Source organism: Neofelis nebulosa, chromosome 10 (genome assembly GCF_028018385.1).
Source record: "Neofelis nebulosa isolate mNeoNeb1 chromosome 10, mNeoNeb1.pri, whole genome shotgun sequence".
NCBI classification, from domain to species: Eukaryota; Metazoa; Chordata; class Mammalia; order Carnivora; family Felidae; genus Neofelis; species Neofelis nebulosa.
This window is the reverse complement of record NC_080791.1, coordinates 112,362,428-112,387,185: the sequence shown is the minus strand read 5'-3', so window position 1 is coordinate 112,387,185 and position 24,758 is coordinate 112,362,428. Positions and strand designations below refer to the sequence as shown.

The 24,758-nt window shown below is 59.8% G+C and overlaps 1 protein-coding gene across 5 annotated transcripts in view; it reads right to left on the bottom strand.

The window, feature by feature from the left end:
- Window positions 1-11,265: 11,265 nt before the first annotated feature.
- Window positions 11,266-24,758, bottom strand: part of CTTN (cortactin) — a 30,347-nt gene continuing 16,854 nt past the window's right edge. For 3 of the 5 annotated variants that reach the window (XM_058689974.1, XM_058689972.1, XM_058689973.1), the window contains exons 9-17: window positions 24,624-24,734; window positions 23,757-23,867; window positions 21,324-21,379; window positions 19,011-19,080; window positions 16,857-17,005; window positions 14,411-14,506; window positions 13,199-13,343; window positions 12,336-12,407; window positions 11,266-11,560 (exon numbers count right to left, since the gene is read on the bottom strand). In XM_058689974.1, the coding sequence (XP_058545957.1) occupies window positions 11,424-11,560; window positions 12,336-12,407; window positions 13,199-13,343; window positions 14,411-14,506; window positions 16,857-17,005; window positions 19,011-19,080; window positions 21,324-21,379; window positions 23,757-23,867; window positions 24,624-24,734 (947 nt within the window). In that variant the 3' untranslated portion in view covers window positions 11,266-11,423. Of the gene's footprint in view, window positions 11,561-12,335; window positions 12,408-13,198; window positions 13,344-14,410; window positions 14,507-16,843; window positions 17,006-19,010; window positions 19,081-21,323; window positions 21,380-22,789; window positions 22,901-23,756; window positions 23,868-24,623; window positions 24,735-24,758 lie in introns of all 5 variants that reach the window. The other 2 variants (XM_058689976.1, XM_058689975.1) reach the window with 2 other exon arrangements.

The following is a 24,758-nucleotide window of genomic DNA, read 5'->3' as shown; positions in this document are numbered from 1 at the left end:
ACTTCCATAAGGCTGTCGGCATTGGCCGGTTCCATCCTGCCGAAGACAAACCCTTTGTCTGTTGATGGACGTGTGGGCTGTCGCCACCTTCTGGCTGTTGAGAATAGTGCTGCTGGGAACATGCGTGTACGAGTATTTGTTTCAGTCCGTTTTCAGTTCTTTGGGGTGTATATCCTGGGGGTGGAGTTGCCGGGTCATGTGGCTGCTCTCTGTGGAACCTGTTGAAGGAGTCGCTGGACTGTTTCCTGCAAAGGCCACACCATTTATATTCCCACCAGCGGCGGGTGGGGGCTCCTCCCTGGAGACTTTTGAGGTCCTGTTTCTGCAGGCTGAAACTCTTCGGGGCCCGGTCTGTAGCTCACGCTTACGCGTACAGCCCAGGAGCCCGGGGAACAGGCTGGGGCACAGAGACTCTGCGCTTCCAGCGAGCCCCCAGCCAGGCACTGCTGGGGAGACTGGTGTGGACTGCTCCCCTCCCTTCCCCGTGGCTGGCAGGCAGGGAGCGTCTGTGAACAGGCGGATGATCAGGCCTCCTCCCAGGCATCCGGTTTCAGTAGGAAGTGTCAAAATTCAGAGAGCTTTACTCCTATGAATACTTTATCGAGGGAGAAACAAACTGTTCTCATCCAGGGAGATCTCAAATTTGAAAGTGGTAGGAAGCTCAGGGGCGTGTCATTATAGGATGGCTTATAAAGCAAGAATGGTTACCAGGTGGGAGTTTCCAGATGGCAGGGAGTTGGTTAAACAGGAGTATCTTACACCATTTGGGGAGGAGAAGACGTCTTAGGTTTGCCACGTATGGCTCTGGGAGGCATTGACAATGAACGACCTAAGTTCTCTTGTTCGTGAGACGAGCAGGGTTAAGCTTGCTTACATGGGTTAACCGGACCTATCCGCTCGGGACCTTCAGGTCTGCTCTCTATTTTATTTTTAACAAGACGAAGCCCCCGAATCTGTGCGGTTAACACTCTCCTGGGCGGGTCTTATGGGCAGTTCGAGAAACTGCCCCTCGCATCCCCTGTCCGCAATCGGCAGGCGTGGGTGAGAGGTGGGTGGCGACAGCCTGGAGCACAGGTGACTCTGTGGCGCGGGCAGCTTGTACATCTGCTTTCTGGAACTGCCAGCGCCTGGACCGTTGTCCCCCGTGCCTCCGTCGGTCTACAAAGTACAGCAGGGGAGGCTCTAAGGCAGTGGGTCTCCCAAGTCTGGTCCCTGGACCGGCGGCATCAGGGTCAGTCACCTGGGACCCAGTTAGAAATGCAAATGTTTGGGACACCTGGGTGGCTCAGCCGCTAAGCGTCTGGCTCTCGGTGTTAGCCCAGGTCATGATCTCACGGCTCGTGGGTTCGAGCCCCAGGTCAGGCTCCAGTGTGGAGCCCGCTTGGGATTCTCTCTCCCCCTCTCTCTCTCTGCCCCTCCCCTGTTCATGCTCTCTAAATAAATAAATAAATGGGGAGGAACGCAAACGTCTGTCCCTCCCCCACCTGCAGAACGAGAAGCTCTGGGGCAGGACCCAGCCACGCAGGCTAACAAGCCTTCCAGGTGACCCTGGTGCCTGCTGGAGTTTGCAAGTCCCTTCTCCAAAGCGACCCCTGCAAAATGAACCTGCCCCAACCCTCTGTGCAGTGTCAGGGGTCGCTGCCACTCCAGCGAGTCCCACGTGGCTGTGCAGGGCTGAGTGCGTGCCCCACTCCCCCAGGGGCTGTGGCCCGCAGGTCACTGAGGTCTGCGTGTGGACGCCTCGGAGAACAGCTCATGGAGCCAAGCTGAATGCCCAGAGGGAGGGCACCGGGGGCCTGAGGCCACTTCCGTCCTGTGCCAAGGAAACCCACCCAGTGCGTTTCACTGCTCAGCGTGCGACTTCACCTGGGAACCAGCCGCCCGGCCCCCCTCTGCACCACCCACCAGTCCGTGAACCCCGCAACCTCTGGGCTCCTCAGCGGTCTCATCTGAGCTGTGGACTGACGATCCCTGAGGCCCCAGGAACTTGTGGGAGCACACGAGGTCTTGCCTGGGAAATGGCATACCACTGCCAGCGGGCATAAACAAAGACAGATGGGATCCTCTTGTTAATCAAGTGGTAAAGACATGTGTCGAATGAAACTCAGAAAAGTATCAGGCAAGCGCGTGTCTCCCTTCCCCGCTGGCTTCCCGAACCCCAGGGTGCCTCCCCAAAGCTCTCGCCTATTAAGGATTCCTTGTGATCCTTCCCTGGCCTGGTGCATACATCTGCAAGCACATGCGTACGAATCATTTTAAAACCCCAAATATAGCTCACTCTACCCACTGCTCTGTAGTCTTGCTCCTTTTAAAATTATGAAACCCATCGGTTTGAAACAGACGATGGGGAGCAGCAAACACTCACGTCCACCACCAGCTTGAGACGTCGGACGTTACAGGGACGCTTGTCCCTTTCGTCCCTCCTGATTCCACCTCCTTCCCTCCACCCCAGACGTAACCACTGCCCTGAACTCGGTGTTTATCATCTCTCTGCATGTTGCGACACGCGCATCGCTTACGTATGTGCCCATAAACGATATGTGGTAGCACCATGCACATTTTAAAACCTTATACGGGCGTCTGGGGGGGCTCAGTCGGCTGAGCGTCCGACTTCGGCTCAGGTCACGATCTTGCGGTTCGTGGGTTCGAGCCCCGTGTCGGGCTCTGTGCTGACGGCTGGGAGCCTGGAGCCTGCTTCCGATTCTGTGTCTCCCTCTCTCCACCCCTCCCCACCCCCCCATTCGCACGCTCTCCAAAAAATAAACAATAAAAATAAATAAAACTTGACAGAAACTGTCTGCGTCATGCATGATCAGTTAGCAATCCTCATCAAGAGAAGAGTGCCTGACACTTAGTCCCCAGCCAGCTAACTGGTGACTAGCATCATCATCGATAGTATAATTATTGGCAATCGTGAATCCCGCAGCTGGCTTATTTATTTCAATATCACTTTTGAGGCTCATCAAACATGACAGATGCAGCTCGAAATCATTCATGTTCAGTCGAATCTATTTCATTATAGGAATATATCGAAATTGATGTATCCCTTCATCTGTCGATTAATCTTCACATTATTTTTTTTTTTTTTGCTATAAAAACGATGCTTTTCGACATCATGCTGAATGAAAGAAGCCTGCCCCGAATTACCACGTGTTGTATGATCCCATTTACACGATGTCTGGAGCAGGAAGATTCAGAGACAGGAGATGATGAGTGGGTGGTGGGGGCTGGGGGGGGGGGGGTGGCTGCTGCCAGGCATGGGGATGCTTTTTGGGTGACGAGAATGTTCTGGAATCACACAGAGGGGATATTCCCGTAACTCTGCGAATACACTAAAAGCCGTTAAACTGTGCACTATATAGGTGAGTTGTACGGTAAGCAAATTATGTCTCAATACATCTTTTGGGTTTTTTTTTTAAGAAAAAAATGTTTTTTTAAACGTAACGTGGGACCCTACGTTGGATCTTGGAGCAGAAAAAGGACACTCGTGGAAAAACTTAAATCCAAAAAAAGGCTGCCATTTAGTGAATGGTGTCGTACCAACGTTAATATCTCAGTTTGAATGAGGGGACCACGGTTGGGTAAGAGCTTAATCTTAGGGGAAATCGGCAGGGAGTATATAAGAGTTCCTCGTAGCGTAATTCGCAACTTTTCTATAAAATTATTCCAAAATTAAAAACAAAAGCGAACAGGGCTGCTGTGAATACACCCAAGCGCGTGTGTGTGAGAGCATGGCTCGGGAGCTCACTCAGGACTGGAGTCGTGGAGCCCGAGGACACGGCATCTCCGGGCTCCTGGGAAGGACCCAGCCACTGCCCCCAGGACAGCGTGCCTGTCAGCTGACGCGCATCTTGGCGACGGATCCCAGGCGCCCGGCTCCTCGGCACCGGCGTTCAGCACCGTCCCACAGGCCCTGCGGATGGGCACGGAGGTCATCTCTGCTCCACGCACACGAAGCACAACCGGGGTAAATCCCTACAAGTAAACCGTGGGGGTGAAGGGCGTTTGAGCCACTTTCTTGAGTCCTCGAAGGGCCTGACGGCTGCCCCCTCACGAACGGTGTCGGGGACACCCGTCGGCACGGCCACATCTTCTGCGAGGGAGCCCATGCCCGTTCTCTGCTGGATTCAAATGAGAAACTCAAACATCTCCATGGTTACGTGCTGCCGCCTTACAAAATGCCCCCAAGTTTAGTGGCCTAAAGCAGCAACGGACGCTGATTGAATCTCCTGCTGTTTCCCTAGGCCAGGAACTTGGGACCAGATTAGCAGGGCGGTCGTGGGTCAGCAGCTGTCGCGAGGCTTTGGTTGAGGTGCTGACCGAGATTTTCTGGGCACGGACGGTTGGTTTCCAAGGTGACGCACTCACAGGGCTGATGGTGGGAGGCCTCGGTCCCTTGCCACCCTGGCCTCGAGGGCTGTCGGAGCTTCCTCACGACAGGGTGCCGGCTTCTCTGAGAGCCCGTGATCTAGGAGAGCAAGGCAGGGCCTGCGGTGTCTCCTACGACCTGCCGTCTGGAGGTGACACCTGCCACGTTCACAGTGTCCTATTGCTACGCAGGTTGCCCCGTTGTGGGAGGCAGGGACTGCACAAGGACACGATACAAGGAGGCAAGGAGTACTGGGGTCATCTGTACTGTGACTGGGGCTGGGGGCTGGCTGTATTGCAGTTTACGGACGAAGGTAGGACCATAAACCCACTTAGTCAATTCTGTTCCAAAGGAGTAAAGAGCATCTACAAAAAACTGACAGGTGACACTGCACGTGACGGTGAAGGACTGAGTGCTTTCCTCCTAAGACTGGAAACAAGGACGCCTGCTGTCACTCCTCTCGGCACAGCACTGGACGTTCTAGCTGAGGCGATATGGCAAGAAAAGGCACAGAGACTGGAAAGGGAAAAATACAACTGTCTCATTTTGCAGGCGATTGTCTATACAGAAGATCCCAAAGAATCTACAGAAAAACTGAAAAAACCCACAGAAGTTTCTAGAACTTCCGAGGGAGCTCAGTAAGGTTGCAAGATATAAGATAAACATACAAAAATCTACCGCCCTTCCATAGACTACCAACGGATGTGTGTGTGCTGGAAACAGAAATAGAGCTCACGGCTGCGAAAAAACAAATGAAACGTAAATGTAGATCTGGTCAAACACATGCAAGACTTCTAACCTGAAAACTACAAAAAGCTGGTGAAACAGATGAAAAAAAATGTAAAGAAATGGAGGGAAATACCGTGTTTCCATACTGGATGGCTCTACCTAGTGAAGAGGCTATGTAAGTGTAACGGAATTCCTACCCAAATCCCAGCAAGAGTTTTTCGTGGAGGTCAACAAGACGGTTCTAAATTTATACAGGATAGCAAAAGAACTACAATAGCTAAAACAATTTGGAAAGGAAGACTAGTGAGAGAAATCAGTTTACCCGATTTCAAGACTTACTTTAGAGCTGCTATAATCGAGACTGTGGTATTGATGGAAAGACAAAGGGATCAATGGAACAGAGTGAAGAACGCACATCAACTCCAACCACACATTCCTGCCAACTGAAAATGTTTCGTTTTGTTTACAAACATAAATATTACTGTTTTCTTTGTTTGCAGTAAATGGAACATGAGGCCTTTTTTTTTTTTTTTTTTCAAGGACACAGGGCAAGAGGTAGTAAGAACCCCTGAAACACACAGGGTTAAATTCCAAAACTTTAGTTTTATTTATGACCTTCGTCTTTCAGGACTCTGGGGCCAAGAAGTCGGATATCACGTGAGCATCAAGATGCCTAAATGATCCTTCCAGAAAACAGATGGGATCTTCAGGGCTTAAAAGTCTGCAAAAACTCCTGGGTGCACTTAGAATAAAGCCCAATCCTCTTAACTGGCTCATAAAGCCCTTCATGATCCGGCCCTGCCCGTGTCTCTAGCTCCCGTGCTGTCCTCTCGCACACGGGCTGCCCTGCTGGGCCTGGCTTTCCTGTACTTGCCCTCCAACCCTCAGCTCCGGCCTGACCTCACCCCACAGTCTGTCCGTGGCTCTGCCCGGCTGCCCTCCCTGGGCTGCCCACGGCACCCCTGCTTTTCATAGGGTAACAGGACTGTCTGCCTGTCGTCGTGGTGACGAACGACAGGACTCAGATGACCTCTTCCCTTCAGACCATTTGCCATTTCAGCGTGCAAGCCAACGGCACGTAGTGCATTCACAATGTCGTGCGACCTCCACCTGCATCGAGTGTGGGGACATCACCGCCCCAAAAGGAAACCCGAGAGCCACTGGCAGTCACTCCCTCCTTCCCCCGTCCTCCAGCCCCTCGTGACCACTACTCCACTTTCCATGGACCTGCAGAGACTCTCTTTATCCCCGCATCCCTAATTCTCGAAAAGGATTTTTTAATACTTACTGATTTTTGAGAGAGAGAGACCGAGCGTGAGCGGGGGAAGAGCAGAGAGGAAGGGAGACAGAGAATCCCAAGCAGGCTCCGAGCTGTCAGGGCAAAGCCCCCCTGACGTGGGGCTCGAACTCACAAACCACAAGATCGTGACCCGAGCCACAGTCGGACACTCACCCAACCGCGCCACCCAGACGTCCGTCTCAGTTGCACCGACCAAACGTCACACGACCTCTTTTCCCCAGCCCAGATCTGAGGGCCAGACAGACAAGTTACTTCGGTCTCCAGCGTTGCCAATGGGCAGATGCCTCCCCACGGAGGGCCCCGGTTTCACCGGGCTCCTCTGCCCAGGGCTGCGTACGCCCTGCTCGGCCAGGAGCCTTACCTCCCGCCCCCGTGTGCGCAAACCCCTCGGCCGTCGGTTCCGCCGGCTGTGACCGATGACCTCACGCTACTCAGACCTCGAGGGCGAGCGAGCCTTCTGTTCCACTCCTGAAGATGTCCTCGACCTTCCTACAGGCTCAGCTCTACGTGTAAAAGAGGTTTGTTGCAACTCATCTCACATTTTAGGTATTTTGTGGCAAGACAGGTGTCATAACGTCTAGTCCCCACTATTTCCAGGACCGAAAGTCCTTGTTTTGAATTTTTACCACGAGCCTGTCGTGAGTCACTCGTGAGTACGGAGCAAACAGACGACGAAAAGGACAGAGAAGGAAGGAAAGAAGGGGACCGACCACTGAGGGTAAAATGAAGCCCAAGTAACAAGAATATGCATCTTCACTACTAGAGTGTCAGAGATCTCACGTTGTTACAACACTTGAGTTCGGCCAAAGAAGAGACGTGTTCTCATGTGGAGGCTAATGCAAACCTTTTCAGAGGGAAATTTCATATTCGCGGACCCAGCGAATCAGCTGGGAAGCTGTTTGCAGGGGCGCCTGGGAGGCTCGCTCCGACTCTCGGCTTCAGCCCAGGTCGCGATCTCCGGTTCTAGGGTTCGAGCCTCGCATCGGGCTCTGCGCTGGCAGCGTGGAGCCTGCCTGGGAGGCTGCCTCCCTCTGCCCCTCCTGCCCCGCGTGGGCGATCTCTCTCAAAATAAACAAACGTAAAAAATAAAAATAAAACGGAAGAGCAAGTTACATTCGGCGAAACACCGTGTGAGCCTCTGTGCGTATAAAAAAATTCACTTGTCCTACGCGTGCACTTGTACACAGAGACTCCTTCCCACAAGTCACTGACAGAATCACCTCCAGGGCACGAAGGAGAGGACAGAGGGGGAACGGGTTTCGTTTTTCACGACGGGCCGTGTGGCACTGTCTGTGTGCTTTTGGACATCAACTCCTAATGCTTTTATGCTACGGGATTTGCAATTCGCAACCAGCACAGCAAAGTAAGTAGTAAAAAGGGCCGGTGTGCACACAGGCCTCCTGGGACCCTCTACCTCGCCTTCCTTCCACCCCCGTCTATAGGAACCCGGCCTCTCCCCTGGCAACGATACTCAGAGGCAACTTCTGAATCGACTTATTGGGGGCTAGAAAGATCTACTTAAAGAACACTTTGGATTAACAACGTACGGCGTTTCTCTTACACAGTGAACGGAACAGGTCCCGTGAGTTGGTAACACGGAGCCCACGGCCCAGGCGGGAGACAGGGCACAGCTCCTGTTCAGAAAAGACGGTGCGGATTCCTCGGACATGGAATGTCCAGGAAGGGCAAACCCAGAAAGGAGGGGAGTTGGGTGCCTGGGGCAGGGGATCGGGGAGTGACCGCCAATGGGCGCAGGGGTTCTCTCTGGGAGACGGGGGGATTCTGACATGCGGCTCACAAACCTCAACACACTGAAAACCACCCACCTACGTGCCTGAGATGGGGGACTCGTGAGATTTGTGAACTGTATCTCAATAAACTGGTTTTAAAAATCATGCAGGGGCACCTGGCTGGTTCCGTCGGTAGAACACGTGGCTCTTGATCTCGAGGTTGTGAGTTTGACTCCTGCTACTGGATGTAGAGATTACTTAAAAGTATAATCCAAAAAAAAACCAAAAACCACACAATGTGATATAAGTACTGTCCGCTGTGATAAAGAGAAGGGAAAGGGGTGGGGGCTAGACTTGGGCAGACCCACAGTTTTAAGTAGACTTTGAGGGAACACCAGCTGGGGGGGGGGGGGGTGGGAGTGAGCCTGGGGGCACTGTCAGAAGGAACACTCCGAAGTGCAAAGGCCCTGAGGCAGCGACGTGCCGGCTCATCAGGAGGGAGAGCGGGAGGGGCCGTCAGCCTCGGGACCCTTGGTAAGGACCGCAGCCTGACTCCCAGGGAAACAGAAGCTGCTCTGGGGTTCAGAGTCCCAGGAGGGATGTGAATTCACGTTGGAAACGTCTTCAGAGAGCGGGGGAGGTCGGAACCGCGGCTGGGAGGGACCTGGACAGGGTGGGAGCAGGAAGGCGGACCATGCCTCCCCGTCACGGCTGACAGCTGGCTAGCAGATGGGCCAGAGGGGAGAAGGAAGAAGTCAGGGTGACTCCAAGGCTGCGGGCGTCAGAAAGGGAAGGATGGAGCTGCCTTTGCGGAGTCGAGGGTCCGCAGGAGGGGCAGGCGTGGGGTCAACTTTGGAGTCCGGCCGCACGGGGACGACAAGAAGGCGGTTCGGCATCTGGACGGGGAGGCCTGTCTGCAGGATCGTCCCCAAGTGTGGGTGTCTGCAGACCAGGAATGTGTCCGAGGACAAAGCCCTGGGGCACCCCACCATTTAAAAGCCAGGAGGAGAGAGTATCACGCATGAGGACCAAAAAGGGACAGGAGAACGGGGGTCCTGGGAGCGGCTGCTGAGAACGTTCCCAGGACAGATGTGGCGCCAGAACCTGGGGGCACGTCAGGTAAGACGCAGCTCCGGTCCCAGCCCCCGGGGACCCCCGAGGGGGCGTCGGCGGACTGGGGTGGGCCGGGCAGCCGGACGGAGCAGGTGCGTGAGGAAACAGCAACACAGCAGCCAACAGGCGGAGGCAAGCCCAATGTCCGTGAACAGACGAGTGGATGGACGAGGTCTGGCCCCACCCTGGACTGTCACTCGGCCCTGACAAGGAGGGACACCCTGACGCCTGCCACAACGTGGCTGGACCGGGGGGAAGTGATGCCGAGTGAAACACACACAGAAGAACAGACCCCCCTGTGATCCTCCCGCACGAAGTCCCTACCACTACCCCAGGGCAAAACGCGTGAATGTGGATGGTCTGTGATCTGTGCTGCCCGCCCCCACCCCCATCCCCCCCCCCCCCCCCCCCCGCCCCGGGTCTTCCAGCGGCGGCGAGGGCAGCTTTTCCAGAAGTCTCAAAGCCCTGTCCTGCCACACGAGACGCCCGCCAGGGGAGGCCTGCCTCTGGCCGTGGCCTCTGGGGGGCCAGGTCTGCGGACGGCATGCGGCCCCTCCACGCCAGACGGCGAGGGGGGACGGCTCCACGGCACAAACCCGCATGACCAGGAGCGGACCGCCTCTCAGCTGGGCAGCCCACATCTGCTCACCGAAGCTGTCCACCCGGTCAGGTCCACGCCAGCCTCCACACGCCCCGCGTTCGCCAGCTGCTTCTAGGTTACCGTGTCCAGCGGTCGGCCCAGGGCAGGCCCAGGAGCCAGGCCTCGCGTCCACCAGCCTCTCTGCTCACGAGTGTTGCTCTCTTGGACCTCGATTTACTGCACCCCAAAGGAAAACGGAGCCTGGGCCACACGATAACCATCTCGGGAGTTCGGAAGCATAGTTCAAAAAATGAATTTCTAAAGGAACGTTTTCTATTTTGCTTAGAATCCTTGTCCAAAAACTTGACAACATCAGAGCATAAATACAGTTCCCTCATAAAAAGTGCCTCTTAAAAGGGGGATCCTTAGTTGGTCTAGAGCTCACAAATTACAGGGTCAAGGGTCAGGGAGCCACCTTAAGTGACTAAATCCCAAAACAAAATCAGCAAGCAAGTGGATCAAAAAAAGTTTATTTTGAATATTTAATTAAAAAAAAAAAAAAAGAAAACCATACCTAGGACGTGTGCTACAGAAACTTAGATACAATAATTGCATATAAAACCCAACCTAACCGTGGTAAAGCAAGGACTATGCAGAAACGCACTCCAGGAAACGGACGCCAACATCTCCCAACTCCGGAGACCGCCCCCCCACAGACCTGGGAAGACACCACTGTGACCGTGGCAGGCGCTGACCCGGCCGCCAGGCCCGCCGGAAGGGCAATGGCCCCCCGTGCAGCACCCGCGGGGGACATCCTGGCCGGGAGAAGTCCCTCTCCGCCCCACTTCGTGGCCAAGTCCGCCAATCCCATCCTACCGTCCTGACACGGTATTTTGGCACGAAGTGCAGGGGTGCCTCGACAGGAAGAACGTTTCTGGCAGTTTACGGCAGAGAAGGCACCTGCCTGCCCGCAGCGGTGGCCGTTTTCTCACGCAACAGACGCAGAGCCGCGTGCGGCCAGGGGAGGCCCTCCGGTAACACACTGGGGACACTGCTTGGCGGGTGGCGGCAGTCGGGGGAGGGAGGCGGGAGGGGGACTGGGCCTGGGGAACAAGTCCCGGGGGCCTCCCAGCACAGGGTGCTCCCATCTGGAGACACAGCCACCGCCCTCTACCCTCCCCTTGGTCCTGACCTCCCGTCAGGCCTCCCTCCTCCTGGGACGGCAAGCCCCACCCGACACCCACACGACCACATCCGTCAGGGGCCCCGAACAACGCCGCCGCCGAGGGGCGAGGACAACACCACGCCCTCAGGAGAACTAACGGTCCCCCAAATGGCTCCATGTGACGATTTGGCAAAAAAAAAAAAAAAAAAAAAAAAGGAAAAGGAAAAGAAAAAGAAAGAAAATACCTCGAATGCATAAAATCAATGACCAAAGTCCTCCTAAGGAACGTGATTACAATATATTAGCAAATTCTGTGGCATAAACATTTCCAAAAGCATCAGCAGAAGTATTAAATATAAAAGCGGTACGTCCACGGCCCTCCCGGCCCCGGAAACCCACGGACGGCGGGAGTGACGCGTGGCGCAGGGCCGGCGGGCCTACTGCCGCAGCTCCACGTAGTTGGCCGGGAAGAGCCCGTACCTGCCCTTACAGAGCCCCCGCCACCAGCCGTCATCGATCATCTCTATGTTGGTGATGATGTCGTCGGGGTCGAAGGAGATCTCGTCGTCACCCGCTAGGGAAGAGGAGGATGCAGAGAAAGGACGGTGAACCGCAGGGTCTCCCGCCACGGGCCCCACCGGGCAGACACCTGAACCTCTGCACCCGGGCCGGGCAGCACGGCACGCGTGCCCAGGCTCCGGACGCCAGGCTCCTCCCACTCTCCCACCGCACAGGGGACTTTCAAGGGGCGCACAGGGGAGCCCAGACGGCAGCCCGAGCGACACAGCACCAGGATAAACCCACCAGGTCGTACAAATTACAGACGCCCAATTTCACAAAACCCACACCCAGGCACCCAAGCGCGTGGGCACGTCCGTAAACCGCAGGAGGGGAGCGGGAAACTCTCCGTGGCCGCCTCCTCACAGGAGCATGGCCTCAGGCGGGCCGGGGGTCAGCCCGGGAGGAGAGGCGGTGGGGTGATGCGGAGCGGAGGGAAGCGGCCCCGACAGGACACGAGGTGCCCGGACGGCCGGGAAAACGTGGCTAGTCCGCAGGCATCCTGGCATCTCAGTGCCGACTGTCTCACTTGGAGGGGGGACCGTGCCTTTGGTGTGGGCAGCATCCTTGGGTTTGGGGAATTCACACTGGGGTCTGTAGGCGCAGGGACGACACTGCGGCCACGAGTGATGGGAGGTTCGGGGAGGTGCGGAAATGCAGAGAAAGGGGGCGTTTTTGTGACTGTGAGATCATCCCAAGCTTTTAAACGCTGTAACAATGCTCTCGGAGTCAAACTCCCAAGAGCGGAGTGGCTGTGGAAACGAGTGCCAATGGGCACGTGGGCATCTCACCAGCCTGGTAGTCGTAGAGGGCGACAGCCGTGATCCCAAGGTCGTTTTCGTATTCGTCGTAGGTGTTCTCCTCTAAAGATAAACCGAGACAAGAGCTGAGGGGTGAGGGAAGCACCACGGAGCCGCTCTGCCGTTAATTTCTTGCCCGCGAGGCCTCCCGGGGCGGGAGAGGCCGTGGGGGATGCCTGGCGAGAATCAGGAGGAAGGACTCCGGCTTCTGAGGAACAAACCCACCCCTTCCCAACGCCGACACCACCAGGCGCGCACGGTGACCCGCACGGGTACCGTGACGGCTTTCAGAGAATGGTTTTTAAAGGTTTAAAGATTTAGTACTTTCAGGAAGGGTCACATCGTGGTTAAGTGACTGGCAAGCCGCGGGGGGGACCGCACTGCCCAAATGCCCCCAGTCACGCTTGGGGAAAAGGTAAGACTCCATCCTGAGGTGTCTGTCTGATGGATTCAGGTTAAATCTGTCCAAACGTATTGAACGAAACCTCATCTTTAAAGACAAGAGTCCTATTTCGGTGTTCGTCCCGCCAAAGCGTCTATAAACTCTTTGGGGTGTGTGGAAGCTGTTCCCGAAGACCTCAAGACACTCCGGCCTCCCGGAGCCCGGCTGTCGCCAGCTTCCACTTTGGAGAGAGAGCAGCAGAGACCCCTGCTTCCCACTCGGCCCCGCAGGCCGCCCCAGAGCAGCAGGGCCTTCCAGAAACCACACCCGAGAGGTCGGGTGCCCTCCCGGCAGGGGGGTGGACACCCCACAAGCAGGGGGAAGGTGGAAGGGGCCAGGCAACAGGGTGAAGGACATTCTCGCGAAGGAGCAGAGGCAGAGGGGGACGTGGCAGGCGCCCCCGCGCCCATACCTGCTTGATAGTGGCCCGGGGCCTCTGCGGCCTCATAGACGGCGTCCGGGGCGTAGGCCAGCCCCTGCTGGCCACCAGCCTCTTGGTAGTCGGCGGCCTCCACGCTGTATGTGGGCTGCGGCTCAGCCTTGAATGAAACCGCGTCCTGGGGGAGGGGAGCGTCGAGGAGACATCTGCTGTGGCCGGCAACGAGTCCCGACACGCAGCTCTGTCTCAGTCCTAGCGGGATCGGCCACGTGCACGTGCGAACGAGGAGGCCTCGCACCCGCTGACGTTCAAAGAACACTCAGACTCCAGCCGCGGCGAAGCAGCGTGAAGGGGCCACGTGCCATTTCCTGCCGAGTAACTTCCCCCCATCTCGGGCCCCCCACACCCGCAAGTAGGGCTGCAGGGCCTACGAGTCCAGGGGGCACGGCCGCCGTGCAGAGGGAGAGGCAGCCTAGACAGGGCCCCGGTGGCCACGTGACCCTGGGCCACCCCCGGGACCCAGACGCGCCGTCTGACACTCTCCCGGGTTCACGAGCGACCCAGACGGCTCACCCCCTCAAGTCGCAGCTGAGCTGAGCTGCGTTCTGTCCCTCACACCCCGGTGGCCTCTGACGACCTCCTGGTGAGAAGGTGGGCACGGGAAGCGGGGCAGTGGCCGCGGGGACGGAGGGGACGGGATGCAGGGCTCGGCCAGGAGTGGTCATGGGCCCGGGGCCAGGGGTGCCCCCGAGAGGCGGAGAGCCCAGTAATTCAGAGACACGAGTTCTGGGGCACAGGTGGGCGGTCACGAGGCACCGATGACGAGACTGAGGAGTAAGGGCCGAGGACAGTCTCTGGGGAACACAGTGTGCAAGGGGGACTGAGGGAAGGAGAGCGGGGAGGGCGGCCGATGAAGCCAGGTCACGGGGGGGTGGGGGGGGGGTGGCAGGTGGGTGCCGGGACACAGGCGTCCAGGAGGGAGAGCGGGTCACAGAGTAAGTGACATGAAGACCAGAACCCACATCCGCGGCAGCAGGGGATCCACCGGGAGGCGACGGACTGGCTGAGCGCTGTGCCCCCCCACCCTCCCCCAGCGCTCACGAAGGCTACTCTCCAGGCCACCCTCTCGGGTCGGGCACCAAACAGAGTATATGGGGGTCCCTCCCCGTGCACGGTGGCTGCGACAGGGGAAGGGCGTCTTTGGAGAGTCAGAGACTCGTTCGCAAACTGAATGAAAACACCAACCTCATAGACGGGGCTTGAGGGCGGCCTCTCCTCAGCCGGCTGAGGGGTGGGAGACGCCGGGGGGGTTTGCTTTTGGGCTTGGGCCTGGGCTTGCTCCTGTAATCGAGAGACAAGAAAGGGTCGTCACCGGGCCGCCTCCACACCAGGACTTCCCAGGGAAAGGCCACAGCCGAACGCACACTACAGCCAAGTGCGGGGAGGACTAAGCACGGAGACAAGCACCTGGGACCGAGAGAACAAGATGGCGTGAAGGTCAGGCATTGTCAGAGACGGGACGTCAGGGGCGCAGCCCTCCTGCTGCCACCACGGGCTGAAGAGGGTGGCACCCCCCGCCCCGCACACACCCGATCTAGGGGTTCGGACAAGGACGCCGCGGCTCTGAGCTCACGCTGGAATGACGGACGCTTCTGGGGCCCTGAAAACGGGGTGAGCGTGCTCTGCGCGGAGGACGCGCACGGGAATCCCTGGGGCCAGAAGGTGGACAGCAGAGGACAGAACAACGGCGCCTCGAAGGCGCGGACGGCACGTCCCCCAGATCCCGGGGGGGTGGGGGGGGCGACCTCACACGGCCAGAGGGACCGAGGGTGTAAGAGGTTCGACAGGAGACGAGACGGCCGCGGGCTCCCTGGAGCCCGATGGAACCACAGGGCTCCTTCCTTCCCGGAGGGAGGCAGGCACGTGCGAGGCGAACGAGGACACGCGGTCCCAGAAGCGGAGGCTGGAAGGGGCCCCGAGCCAGGAAAGGCGGGCGCAGGCGAGGGGGCGGATGGCCCCCCGGAGCCTCCACAGCTGAGAAAGGATAAACGCGTGTTGCCTCCACCGCGGCCGTGACCGTGGGGCGTGGCGGCCCCAGGAAGGCAGCGCCGGCTGCCAGCCTGCGCGGTGGGGCCGTCGTGACCGAACCGCTGAGACGGACACCGAGAGAGAGGGCGGCCAGCACCCTGGGGCCACACACCAGGCAGCGGCAGCACCATCAAGCACACAGGCTGCTCGGAACCACCCACGGGTGAGGCTCCCAAGGCCGGACGGGCTTGTGTCCGGGCCACCGCGCACGTGCGACTCGCCGTACGAGGCTCCACGACGGCCCGTCAAAGCGCCTGGCCGCGCGCCCTTCTCGTGGGAGCTACCGACACCCGATGGCCCGGCACGCGTGGATTCGCGAAGACCGGCCCGCCCGCCAACGGGAGCCTCCCACAGCCGAGAGGACTCTGGGGTGAGGGGCGCTGGGCTGGGAGTCGCGCACAGAGAGGAGCAGACGACAGGGCAGGGGCCGGAAGCGGGGACGACACGGCAGAAGGGGCGGCGGGGGGCTCGAAGCAAAGGCGCGAGCGAGGCAGAACCGCGGACGCGGCCCTTCTCCAGCCGCCCGGTCCTCTGAACCTTGCGGGCGCTGACGGGCCTCGGCGGTTAAAGCCTCGAGGCGTAACGTGAGGAAGGCGTTAATCACTTGCCGAAAGAAAAGCAACACGGGCGCCTGGTGGCTCAGTCGGTTGAGCGTCCAACGCTTGATTTTTGGCTCAGGTCACGATCTCGCGGTTCGAGAGTTCAAGCCCCGCATCGGGCTCTGCGCTCACAGCACAGGCAGGACGTCAGGGGCGCAGCCCTCCGGCCGAACCCGCTTGGGATTCTCTCTCCCCCTCCCCCACCCGTGTTCTGTCTCTCTCTCAAAGTAAAGACATAAACGTAAAAAAATAAACAACAAAAGAAGCAATTACACCAACGTGCTGTTACCCTGCGCGCACTGAAACTTTCGGGGCTTGCTCATGCCTCGGGTGCCCGGTGCACGTTCACGCTCTCCCCCACCCGTCTCCCCTCGCTGGGGGTTCTCGGGGCCCAAACCACCGATCTGGGGAGGAAGGGCCCACGGAACTAAACACGGCTCCCGTGCCCTCTGACTCCGCGTAGCAGCGCTCCAGAGAGCGGCGGTGAGCTGCTCCACGCCCGTTCACAGGGGGCCATGGGGCCGTGGGGCCGTGGCTGCCTGGCTAGTAGGTGACGTGCCACAGACGTCCGGTCCGCGCAGAGAAGGCTGAGGACGGGACGAGCCCACGCCCGCCTGCTCGCGTCCGCCCCCCGCCCCCACCTTCTCTGGCAACACGCGGGACACAGAACACAGGCGACAGCAACAGACCAGGAAGAGAAAGCAGCAAGGGTCACAAGAGAAGCAGAAAGCAGGGCGGCCGCTTCACGGGGGGCTCCTTTCGCACCCTCGGCCCTCTCCCCGGGGGGGAGAGGTCCAGAGGCGACAGGTCGGAACAGACGCGGCCAGGGGCACATCGGGACAGGGCTCAGCGGCGGGCAGGCTTGCGGGCCAGCGGCATGGCGGACCGTCCGGCACCGGGCAGCCAAAGGCTCCCTTACGTGTGGGGTGAAGCCCCGGGGCTCCTGAGAGCTCGGCCCGCAGTTAGGGCTCAAACCCGGTCCTTCCGGGACCTGCCGGACTCACGTGTAGCTGCCTCCGGGCCTCTTCCTGCTCCCGTCTCTCCTTGGCCATTCTCTGCGCCCTCTCCGCTTCCGCCTTCCGCCTGTCCTCCTGCTCCTTCTCCTTCGCCAGGTTTTCAAAGTTCGCTCTAATGTTGCTGGTTCTGCTGTTTGCTGCAGGGGGGAGGAGAGAGGGGCACGGCTGGCCTCAGAGCAGCGACGGCTCCCCTGGACCGGAGCACCGCGGGAGCCAACCGGGCGTGGAGGCGTCCCCCGGCGGCCCGCCTCCGGGCCACTCTGTCGGCTGCACGCGGTGCAGGACCACGGGACAGCAGAGGCCTCGCACCTGGAGCATTTCGTGTTCCGATCGGCAGCACCTTCTCCCTAAGGATGCCCTCCACGAAACAGCAAGCACTGATGTGCCGCTCGCGTCCGCCCCCCGCCCCCACCTTCTCAGGCTCGAGCCCTGAGAACACGTCTGTCCACCTCCTGAGACGGGCGGGAGGGGCCGCAGGCGCGAGCCCTGTGGTCTCGAGGAAAACCACTGGTGCGGCTGAGGCGCACACCGATCTGATTCTCCACGGAACATTCTCTGGCCTGGAACAACCGACGAGGCCTGAGCACACGCGGGCTGGCCTGTGGCAGACACGTCTCTAAAACGACGGAACGGAGTCCGTCGTGTGCAGTTATCGGGCAACGGCAAAGTCACGCTTCCAAGAAAAGTCACGATTGTGGAAAACTCGTACCCGCTACTGCGAGCGTGACATTTCCCCCATTTTCCCTGGAGATGCCGACAAGATGGAGAATTCCATTAACGAACGTAAGCTGGGGTTTTGTACAATGAAAAGGAACACCACGTTTCAAAGATCGGCTGAACTCAGTGGCCTAGTACTTTCCAAACGCCCACCACGTGCTACAGAACCAGGCCACTCTGTGCGGGCACCTAACCCCCAAGACAAGCGGGGAACCCCCGCCCGTCTGAGAGCAGAATCGTGAAAGAGCGTCCAGGGACCCGAGGAGCGACCGCCACGCCCTTCTCGCCTCCGCCTGTGCATCTGGGGGAGTCCAATCGCCTTCCTAAATGTGATTGGCCACAAGACACTGAAGGCAGAAGCAGCCGTGAGAATAAAGACCTTGCGCCAAGCCAATGCCAATGCCACACTTCCACGCGGTTGGGAAAACGTACTTACTTTTTCCACGGAGAATATCATTACGTGAACACGTAATATTTTATCGTTACTCGTAACATCCGAGGTTCTCAGATTTTTGTTTCTCTTAATGTTTGTTTATTTTTGAAAGAGAGAAACAGACCAGGAGAAGGGGAGGGGCGGAGAGAGAGGGAGACCCAGAATCCGAAGCAGGCTCCAGGCTCCGAGCTGTCAGCACAGTGCCCCACACTGGGCTCCAACCGATGAACTGTGAGATCATGACCTGAGCTGAAGTCAGACACTCAACCCACTGAGCCACTCAGGCGCCCCCTTAAATTCTTGGTTTAACCTCACTACAGTAGAGATCAGGAGACGCAACCCCCACACACGAAAGCTCTCCGGGGCCCTCAATGATCCCCACGCGTGTGCAAGTGTCCCGAGGCCACCAAATCTGAGAAACACTGACCCAGGGAGCAAAGGGGACACTCGGCTTCCTATCGTCGATTTGCCACTTTCCATACGGTTTCCCCAGCTCAACAAACTCTCTAGGGCCTGGCCCACGTGACGGAAGGGCCTAAGGAGGCCTTTTCTCATAGCGGCCAGCTCCTGGGACGGGGCATGTGCAGCCTGTGCGGGGCCAGGGGACAGACGAGGCGGGAAGGTCTCCGTCAGCCTCTGCGCAGGCGGGCGGCACACTCCTCACACCACAGCCACGGCTGACGCGGGCACTGGAGAACCTCCCAGAACCTGGTCCCGGCAGTGAGAAGGGCCCTTGCGGACGGGCGGTTAACCCAGCCCTGCCTCGGGAGGCGCCCCCAACACAGACCCCGTCCCCAGACATCTGCCACCACGGCTGACGGGAGCCTGCGGGCGTCTGCGGGGACAGGCTGGCCTTCCGCCCGAGGGGGGCGAAACGCTGTCCCTGGAGGGAGCAGAACCAGGGCGCCCTCCGCTGCCCCAGCCGCTCCCAGCCGGCACCGTGCCCCCTGCGGGAGCCCCATGCGATGCCGGGTCCGTCCACCAGAACTCACCTGCCTCAACGGGGATGGTCTTCTGATAAGCAGGGGCCCCCTGGGCGACATCCTCGAAGGTGGAAGCATTCTAGCAAGAGAGAAGCGGGACACTCAGGGGAGCACTCCCCTCGCCCTCCACGGCCCGTGCGGGCTCCTACCGCAACGCAGGAGCCCGCCGGCCCCACGCCCACCTCTCCGCCCGGCATCGCGCCGGGGTACGGCGTCAGGGCGGGAAGATGACCCCGCGGGACCCTACACCGGCGGAGATGCGTCATCATGCACCCACGTGGACCCACACGGGGGACAACGTCAGGAGCGCACCCGATCTCAGCCGCGCGAGCCTGAGCGACGGGCACACGTCAGCACAGGTTTGGGGCTGTGACAAAGGCATCGCCCCTGCAGGGGCTCAGATAACTGGTCAGGGGAGAGGGTGGGCCCAAGTGAGAGCAGGCATGTCCGCCAGACGTCTGGAGCGTCCTCTCACGTCTGCTAAAACTGCTCTAAGACAAAATGCCAAAAAGCTACCCCAAAACTACGCGTCGGCCGGCATCCGGGCCATCATAACCCAAGCGTGTGCTCCTCCCAAGCCCCTCGCCCACCCCCCTCCTCGGCCACCGAGAGGGGCTCGAGAGCCGGCAGGAGCCCCGATGCCTCTGCTGGGCCACATTCAGGACTCCCCGGGCCACGTTCGAGCCTCGCTGGGCCTTATCGCCCACGTTTCCCCAGGCACGAGACCCCCCCGCGCCCCCTGCCTCATCGATTTTGGAGGACAAACTGTCCCAGCAAAGCGACAGTGTGACTGTCGGATCCAGACGCGCACAAGGGCTCACGGAGAGCACCAGCCATCCTTGGTTTCCCTGTCAGGGAAACGGGCCTGAGGCTCAGGACGCTGCCGGTTTTCCGACACACAAACGAGGAGAAAGGGGCCCCGAGGTGGGGAGCAGGGCAACCCAAGCTCCCCTGGCCGCCGGAAACCTCTGAGAGGGGCGCGCGCCCCTGGCCCACCTGCTCTGCCCCTCCCCGGCTGGCGGCCCCCCGGTCCCGGTGCCCGCAGCACAGAGGGGTCACCGAGCCACCCCTGCCTCGTCTGCAAGGCGCGGCTGCTGGCCGTGTGACCAGACCTGCCCCATCCCGGACACCCCCTCCCAAACTGCCGGTGTGGGCCATGCTGCTTTCCAGGAACACCCCACGCCACCCCCCCCCCCCCCGTCCTTGAGGGAGGAGGGCGTCAGCGCCCTCCTGACTGTTCCCTGTGGGTCCCGCTGCACCACGGCCTGCCCCGTCCAGCCGATTCTCCGGCACGCCGCTCAGGGTCGTCGCCGCCGCCAACCCAGCCGGGGGCTGCCGCCTCCCCATCACCGCGCCCTGCCTCCTCACTGACCACGACCCCCTCCCTCCACCCCCCTCCTCTGGTCCCGCCTGCCGGGCACCCCTCCACCACTGCCACCGTGGACCCGAGTCCCAGCGACCCACCTCACTCAGGGACCACCTCGCATCGCCACCCGGCTCTCAACCCCTTGTACGCATTTACTGGGACCCGGGCAGTCACCACCCCTCCCCAAGCCCGTGCCCCGCCCCTCGCTCCCAGGGCCACACACGGTCACGCGTGGAGTCCCCTGGGTGATGACGTCTGTGTGGTCAGCTGTGAGTCCGACGGAACTCCAGAAGACCGGCCGTGTCACCTGTGACCACGGGACGGGCACGGGACCGGTCTTTGAGAACACTGGAGCCACAGCCCGGGCAGTCCACGCTGACGGGGCAGGACCGCAGCCACCCCGGGTGTGAGGACTGACTCGCTGAGACTCCGAAGCCAGAGGACAGAAGCCAGAGGGGACAGAGTCCCGGTGAGAGCAACGCGCTGGCTCTGGACACTGTCCCGCGGGCCCCCTGCAGTGAGGCGGGCGTTCTGGATGCGCGTGCTCCCACACGGCAGCCAGCGCCCCCATGTGGCCGGTCAGCTCTTCTACCGCGGCCGCGTGACCGAGGGACTCCACTTCTGATTAGGTTTGCTCCTGATGGGAATTCACGCGGCCACACGTCCTCAGGCTGCCCTAGTGTCTGAAGGTCCGGGTTCCGAGGGCAGCGCAGCCGCACGCCTTGGTGTTTTATGGTGCTGCGGCTGAGCTCGGGGCCCACCCGGGCTGCTCCCTGCCCCACAGCACGGCTGTGCGGGGCCCAGCACCCGGGAAGCAGCGTTCCGAGTGCGGGTGCCTCTGAGAACAGGGCCCACCACCCATCAGCGACGGTCCACAGGGCGGCGCGCGGCCAGGGCTCCGCAAGCTCCCACCCCCATCGGCCCAGCACGCCACGCCCCGGGCCGGGGCCACTCACCTTATCCATCCGATCCTTCTGCACCCCGTATTTTCCGCCGAATCCTTTGGAATAGTCTGAAATGTGGCACAACGTGACACTTACTCTCTGGTCGAGCGCCAGGAGACGCGTGCAGGCAGATCCGGAAAGAGCCCAAGAAAACGCACCCAGAGCAAAAAGAAACGAGAACAGCCAGACGATGGGTCTTGCCTCGCGAGGCGAGTTTTGTCGCTACAACGGTACTCAGTACGCAGGCAGGCGAGAGGCGGGCAGAAAAGAGGCGTGTGTGCGTGCTTTCTGCACTCTCCCGAGGGACAGAGGGTGCGGGGTGCAGGGTGCGGGCTGGCAGGCAGGGAGAGCGAGGGGGCCGCGGCCCGGGCCGGGGAGGGGAGGGCACCGCTTCAGTAGCACAGGCCTCCGCCCAGCAACGGCTGACCGTCCCCGCCCCTTCCTTCCCGTGTCCCGCTCCGAGCGCCACAAGGAGGCTCAGACGCGGGCTCCTCTTGCTTTTTACGAGAAAAAACAATTCCGCAGGGAAATTCTGGCAGCCGAATACTCGTGTCACGGCAACGCAGACCTCCGTGAGGGTCACACCGCCACGCGGCATCGATGCCACACGGAGCCGAGGCCACGTCCAGGCCGCGTGCCGGACCAACCCGGGCGCGTGCGCCTTCCCTCGCCCGCCCCCGGCACACGTTGTTAACACTGGCAGCGGAGGCCTGAACTCTGCCTCGGGATTCAGGGCCGCACTGCTCTCCAGCTGGGGTCCCAGCCCGAACGGCTGAGTCCAGATCCTGACTGTAATCGAGTAAGGAAAAGAGGCAGCTGCCACTCAGGCTCCCGATGCCTAGAAAGTCCCTGTCCCTTTTTAGCTCTGGGCACGTACTGTCGGCTCTGTGTGAAGACCTCACACGTGACACAGGTGGTGTCACCCAAAAACAGAGAGAACACACAAAAACATCCCCGCCCCAGCCAAAGACACCACCACAGAGGAAACACAGAGACCACACGGAACACGCCTGCCCCACGCCCCTCGCTGCCACCTGGCCTCTGGCCTGAGGCTAGTGGCCTGGCCGAACCACACACGTCCCCCCCGTCTCGGAGGCAGCGAGGCAGCGCGCTCAATGGCTCCCAGTGGTCACGGTCCACAGCGCGAGCTCCTGTAGAAGGCTGCTGGGAGACCAGAGACAGCCCATCCCAGAAACTACTCACATGATGGGGTCAGAGTGACATTAACCTGCGAGCTACCGCCTCATTTTGCCAAACCCGAAGTCTGAAGGATGGAGGGGAAACGGGGGAGTGGAGGAAGGAGGGGTGCAAGTTAGAATCCCTCCAGCATAAACGTGGGTTTCAAACACCCCCGTGCCCCCGATGAGGGACGGCGGGGAGCTCGGAAGGCTGAGCCCCTGACGTCTGTGCTAGAAGCGGCTGCAGCAGAAGGGGGGGCGGGGGGAAAGCGGGGGGAGGGGGCCGGTGAACGACTATGCCTTGCTGGGACTCGTGCTTGGCCAGTCTCTCCCTGTACTCAAACCCCACAGCACAGGAGTCCTGCCTCTCGGACTGAACACCAAATGTGCCTCCGAAACCAGCCTTGTAATCTGAAAACCCACCGGCACCAGTGGGGAAAACCGAGAGAGGAAGCGATTCGGTTAGAATCGTACGAGCGAGTGCACGAATCAAACGCGTCATTTAAAGAAGGCAGGGGCTCTGCCGGGCTCAGGGGCGGGAGCAGCTCCCGGGCTCACAGAGAGCCCAAAGTCAGCTCCAAGGTTACAGGACAAACTGAAACTCTTAACGCTTCAGCCAAGATGTGAAAACAGGTGAGGAACTGCATCTGAAGTAATTCCCAAAAGGCACTCCCTCCATGCTCTGAGATTCCCTTCCAGGCCCTACCCGTGCCGCAGACACGAGAGCAGGTCTCTGTGCATGTGAAGAAAGACACGGTGGACAAAAGGACCACACGGTCCCGCTTCCCAGAGTGCTGGCCGCAAGGGCGGGTGCAGGTCTGCGTCACCCACCAAGGTGCCCCCCGCCCCCACCCCGCACCCTACGGCCCAGGGACACACTTCCGAGTAGAGGCAACGTCTCCCCTCCCGAAGCCCAGCACACTCTGTCAACGGAGTTCGTGTGCGGGCAGAAAACAGCATTCCCAAAAATGCTACGGGTCCTGCCAGGTGCTTCAGACGCACAGGTGAGCGCAGGGCCTCATCGGCAGCTGGGGGGGTGGGGGGGGGAGGGCGGAGTTGGGGGGGGGGGAGGGCGGAGTGGGGGGGGGGGCGGAGTTCATCGCTGCGCTAGCGGAAGAGCTTTTCAACAAAGTGGGAGGCACAGGACAACCCCGAACAGGGAAGATACAATGACACGCTACAGAAATACGGGACGTGGATGGAACTGTGGAGGAAAAGAAACGCATTCTGGAATGGTCTCAAGCAGGAGCCGGCAAAATCCGCGTACCTTTTTGGGACTCGTGCAGCTGCAGTTTCTCCTGGTGATCCCAGCCAAGAGCACACTTGTCTTGTCTGTCCGTCTGCACGCCAAACTTTCCTCCAAACCCTTTCGCATAGTCTACGTGCACAAGAAAAGGCCACGAGCTGGTGTTAGTGGAGGGCACGCTTCCCACGCAGCCAAACGCCCACCACGCGCCATATCCCCCCTTCCCCTCCCAGACCTTTCGCGAAACTTTGGGACGCGTTCACGAGGAGGACCTCCTCGCGGCACGTCTGGAAAGCAGCCTGATCTGTTGTGTCCGTATCGCGAACGCACACACACGGGACCCCGACAAGAAGCTCCGCACGGCCCGAACCAGCACCCACGGGCCACCACGATCGCACCGTTTGCAACACAGACGTGTGGCACGTGGCCACCATTACAAGCGACTGCTGGGGTCACGGGGTGCTGGGGCCAAACAGGTGTAAAGATACGGTTTCTTGCTTAACAGCTGTGTTGGGACTTGTGTTTTAAAGCTCGATGTTCAGGGGTGCCGGGGAGGCTCGGTCAGTTGGGCGCCCGACTTGGGCTCAGGTCACGATCTCGCAGATCACGAGTTCGAGCCCTGCGTCAGGCTCTGGGCTGACGGCTCGGAGCCCGGAGCCTGCTTCCGATTCCGGGTCTCCCCCTCTCTCTGCCCGTCCCCCGCTCGCACTCTGTCTCTCAAAAGTGAATAAACGTTCTAAAAAAAAAAAAAAACAGCTTAAAGTTCGCTGCTGAATTACAAAGGGGCATCTACTCTAGGGGTGGCTGGCCACGCTTTCCGTTTCCGTTCTGGTCAACAGCACTCAGCCCGTGAAAGCGGCCGGCGAGAGGAGACACCACGGGAGTCACCTTTCTGGGATTCGTGCTTCTCCGTCTTGCCTTGGTACTCGAAGCCGACGGCACTTTTATCCACCTTGTCCTTGTCGATGCCGTACTTGCCCCCGAAGCCCCTGGAGTAATCTGCAGACAAGGGCGCACCGTTTT